Here is a 5,000-nt window from a genome sequence, read left to right as displayed (position 1 = left end):
TAGAACCCTTTGAAGAACCCTTTTTTGGTTCCAGGTAGAACCCATTCCACAGAGTGTTCTACATGGAACCCAAAAGTGTTCTTCCTGGAAACCAAAAAGGGGTTCTACCTGAAACCAAAAAAGGTTTCTCCTATGGGGACAAGCCGAAGAAACCCCTTTGGAACCCTTTTTTCTAAGAGTGTATGTTTTTATCAGATTCCTATGGGCCTTGGTCAAAAGTAGTGCCATTGGGGACTCAACCTAGTCATCCACTGTTCCCTTCACCAGGCAGCCCACACAATGCAAGGGCTCAGGACAACCAGTGACCATTTCTCTAATCCTATTTTCTCGTAATCATGACCACTCACCATCCCAGCGATGCGATTGGCTAAGCTGGAGATGACTGCTGTTGTCAGCGGTGACAGATGTCAATGATGACAGGTGTCTCAGAGTAGACAATGAAACTAAGTACACATCAATTCATTTCAAACCAATCAATCTATAGCAGTCGACACGCTGCCCAGACAGACACAAAGCTAAAGCACTAACCGATCCAACATCACCGATCCAACATCACTGATCCAACATCACTGATCCAACATCACTGATCCAACATCACCGATCCAACATCACTGATCCAACATCACCGATCCAACATCACCGATCCAACATCACTGATCCAACATCACTGATCCAACATCATCAGATCCAACATCACTGATCCAACATCACTGATCCAACATCAGATCCAACATCACTGATCCAACATCATCAGATCCAACATCACTGATCCAACATCACTGATCCAACATCACTGATCCAACATCACTGATCCAACATCATCAGATCCAACATCACTGATCCAACATCACTGATCCAACATCACCGATCCAACATCACCGATCCAACATCACCGATCCAACATCACCGATCCAACATCACTGATCCAACATCATCAGATCCAACATCACTGATCCAACATCACTGATCCAACATCACCGATCCAACATCACTGATCCAACATCACTGATCCAACATCACAGATCCAACATCACCGATCTAACATCACCGATCCAACATCACTGATCCAACATCACCGATCCAACATCACTGATCCAACATCACCGATCCAACATCACTGATCCAACATCACTGATCCAACATCACCGATCCAACATCACTGATCCAACATCACTGATCCAACATCACCGATCCAACATCACCGATCCAACATCACTGATCCAACATCACTGATCCAACATCATCAGATCCAACATCACTGATCCAACATCACTGATCCAACATCACTGATCCAACATCACTGATCCAACATCAGCAGATCCAACATCACTGATCCAACATCACTGATCCAACATCACCGATCCAACATCACCGATCCAACATCACCGATCCAACATCACCGATCCAACATCACCGATCCAACATCACTGATCCAACATCACTGATCCAACATCACTGATCCAACATCATCAGATCCAACATCACTGATCCAACATCATCAGATCCAACATTGGATCTGTGTGTCTCTCTGTGTGTGTGTGTCTGTGTCTGTGTGTGTGTGTGTGTGTGTGTGTGTCTGTGTGTCTGTGTGTGTGTGTCTGTGTGTGTGTGTGTGTGTCGTGTGTGTGTGTGTGTGTCTGTGTGTGTGTGTGTGTGTCTCTCTGTGTGTGTGTGTGTGCCTGTGTGTGTGTGTGTGTGTGTGTGTCTCTCTGTGTGTGTGTCTCTCTGTGTGTGTGTGTGTGTGTGTGTGTGTGTGTGTGTGCAGTAACCACCTGCTGTTTCAAGTCAAAGTGAAACGCTCCTGTTGTGATGAGACGTGTTTCAATAAAAGGACAGAAGAAGAGGAGAGAAGGATGAGGGAGAGAAGGATGAGGGAGAGAAGGATGAGAAGAGAAGGATGAGGGAGAGAAAGATGAGGGAGAGAAAGATGAGGGAGAGAAAGATGAGGGAGAGAAAGATGAGGGAGAGAAGGATGAGGAGAGAAGGATGAGGGAAAGAAGGATGAGGGAGAGAAGGATGAGGGAGAGAAGGATGAGGGAGAGAAGGATGAGGGAGAGAATGATGAGGGAGAGAAAGATGAGGGAGAGAAGGATGAGGGAGAGAAATATGAGGGAGAGAAATATGAGGGAGAGAAAGATGAGGGAGAGAAGGATGAGGGAGAGAAGGATGAGGGAGAGAAGGATGAGGGAGAGAAAGATGAGGGAGAGAAGGATGAGGGAGAGAAGGATGAGGGAGAGAAGGATGAGGGAGAGAAGGATGAGGGAGAGAAAGATGAGGGAGAGAAGGATGAGGGAGAGAAAGATGAGGGAGAGAAAGATGAGGGGAGAAAGATGAGGGAGAGAATTATGAGGGAGAGAGGATGAGGGAGAGAAGGATGAGGGAGAGAAAGATGAGGGAGAGAAGGATGAGGGAGAGAAGGATGAGGGAGAGAAGATGAGGGAGAGAAGGATGAGGGAGAGAATGATGAGGGAGAGAAAGATGAGGGAGAGAATGATGAGGGAGAGAAGGATGAGGGAGAGAATGATGAGGGAGAGAAAGATGAGGGAGAGATGATGAGGGAGAGAATGATGAGGGAGAGAAAGATGAGGGAGAGAATGATGAGGGAGAGAATGATGAGGGAGAGAAAGATGAGGAGAGAAGGATGAGGGAGAGAAAGATGAGGGAGAAAGATGAGGGAGAGAATGATGAGGGAGAGAATGATGAGGGAGAGAAGGATGAGGGAGAGAAAGATGAGGGAGAGAATGATGAGGGAGAGAATGATGAGGGAGAGAAGGATGAGGGAGAGAATGATGAGGGAGAGAATGATGAGGGAGAGAAGGATGAGGGAGAGAATGATGAGGAGAGAATGATGAGGGGAGAGAATGATGAGGGAGAGAATGATGAGGGAGAGAAGATGAGGGACAGAAAGATGAGGGAGAGAAGGATGAGGGAGAGAAGGATGAGGGAGAGATGATGAGGAGAGAAGGATGAGGGAGAGAAGGATGAGGGAGAGAAATATAAACAATGAGAAAAGATGAAGGAAAGGAGATGGACACAGGGAGGGAAAGGAGATGGACACAGAGAGGGAAGGAGGTGGACACAGGGAGGGTAAGGAGATGGACACGGAGGGAAAGGTGGTGGACACAGGAGAGGGAAAGGAGATGGACACAGGAGAGGGAAAGGAGGTGGACACAGGAGAGGGAAAGGAGATGGACACAGGAGAGGGTAAGGAGATGGACACAGGAGAGGAAAGGAGATGGACACAGGAGAGGGAAAGGAGATGGACACAGGAGAGGGTAGGAGGATGGACACAGGGAGGAAAGGGGTGGACACAGGAGAGGGAAAGGAGATGGACACAGGAGAGGGTAAGGAGATGGACACAGGAGAGGGAAAGGTGGTGGACACAGGAGAGGGAAAGGAGATGGACACAGGAGAGGAAAGGTGGTGGACACAGGAGAGGGAAAGGAGATGGACACAGGAGAGGGTAAGGAGATGGACACAGGAGAGGGTAAGGAGATGGACACAGGAGAGGAAAAGGAGGTGAAAGGAAACAGAGTAGGCTCGTCATTATTTAGATGAGATTTACTAGGAACCTAATAGCCGATGCCAGTGGCAACAGCTAGTCTGGGGTCAGGGGTCAGACACATGACAAAAATACATTACAGACAAATTGCTTACAATTTACATCCATTTAAAAACATTCACATGTAGTGTGTGTTCATCTAGAAGTTACACGTGTCAGTACATACACACAACCAGTAGGTCACATGGGGGAGAGGCGTTGTGCCATGAGGTGTTGCTTTATTTTGTTTGAAACCAGGTCTGCTGTTCACTCCCCCCCACCCCCCACCTGTTGTCATGGAAACCCACCTGTCACTCAGGAGATTGTGAAATACCCTCATTGGATAGGGGAGGAGGGAGGAAGGGATAAATGGAGGGAGGAGAGGGAGAGAGAGCAAGTGAGGGATGAGGGAGGGAGGGATGGGAGGGAGGGATAGAGCGAGAGAGCGACGAGGGAGGGAGGGTGAGGGAGAGAGGGAGGGAGGGATGAGGCAGGCACGCAAAGCAATCAGAAAATATCAGCCGCAGCAGGGGGTCACCCTAACATAACACCACACACACAACACACACACACACACACACACACACACACAACACACACACACACACACACACACACACACACACACACACACACACACACACACACACACACACATACACACACACACACACACACACAACCATTAAATTAATACAGTAGCACTCGGTGTCCCTGTCGCTGTCTCTCTCCCTCTCTCTTGCTCTCGTTCTCTCTCTCGTTGAACCTCCCTCCCTCCCTCTGAGACTATGGTCGTTAACAGTAGTTAATAACTGACAGATACTCTGTGAGAGGAAACACCAGAACAACCATTGTCTAAAAGCAGCCGTGTCTGTGGTGTGTCAGTGTAGAATCATCTGGAAATGAACAGAACATGACAATATTCTGCTCAGAGGTGACAGAGTTTTATACCGCCCCTCCTATACAAACTTTAACACTGTAGTTGTCTGTCCTCTCTCCTTGCAGGCTCGGCCCCCACCCAGAGAACAGTGTTGTCTGCAGCCAAACCCAAGATCACCCTGGACCCTCACATACGCCTCAAGTCTGACAAACTGGACCTGGTGAGTCCACCTCTGCTCTCTCTGCCTGCCTGTTAGTCTGTCTGTCTGTCTGTCTGTCTGTCTGTCTGTCTGTCTGTCTGTCTGTCTGTCTGTCTGTCTGTCTGTCTGTCTGTCTGTCTGTCTGTCTCCCTGCCTGCCTGCCTGTTAGGCTGTCTGTCTGTCCCTAGTGTCTGCTCTGATGAACTAGCCCTGGTGAGTCCCTAGTGTCTGCTCTGATGAACTAGCCCTTGTGAGTCCTAGTGTCTGCTCTGATGAACTATCCCTGGTGAGTCCCTAGTGTCTGCTCTGATGAACTATCCCTGGTGAGTCCCTAGTGTCTGCACAGGCAAACTAGTCCTGGTGAGTCCCTAGTGTCTGCT

At 48.6% G+C, this 5,000-nt stretch overlaps 1 protein-coding gene across 8 annotated transcripts in view; it reads left to right on the top strand.

The window, feature by feature from the left end:
• The window catches only part of LOC109885643 (syntaxin-binding protein 4-like), a 103,751-nt gene that overhangs the window by 59,197 nt on the left and 39,554 nt on the right, over window positions 1-5,000 (top strand). For all 8 annotated transcript variants that reach the window (XM_031816332.1, XM_031816330.1, XM_031816334.1 and 5 more), the window contains exon 12: window positions 4,547-4,641. In XM_031816332.1, coding sequence (XP_031672192.1) covers window positions 4,547-4,641 — 95 coding nt within the window. The remainder of the gene's footprint in view (window positions 1-4,546; window positions 4,642-5,000) is intronic.

Source organism: Oncorhynchus kisutch, unplaced genomic scaffold (assembly GCF_002021735.2).
Source record: "Oncorhynchus kisutch isolate 150728-3 unplaced genomic scaffold, Okis_V2 scaffold781, whole genome shotgun sequence".
NCBI classification, from domain to species: Eukaryota; Metazoa; Chordata; class Actinopteri; order Salmoniformes; family Salmonidae; genus Oncorhynchus; species Oncorhynchus kisutch.
This window is presented reverse-complemented; position numbering and strand designations above follow the sequence as displayed.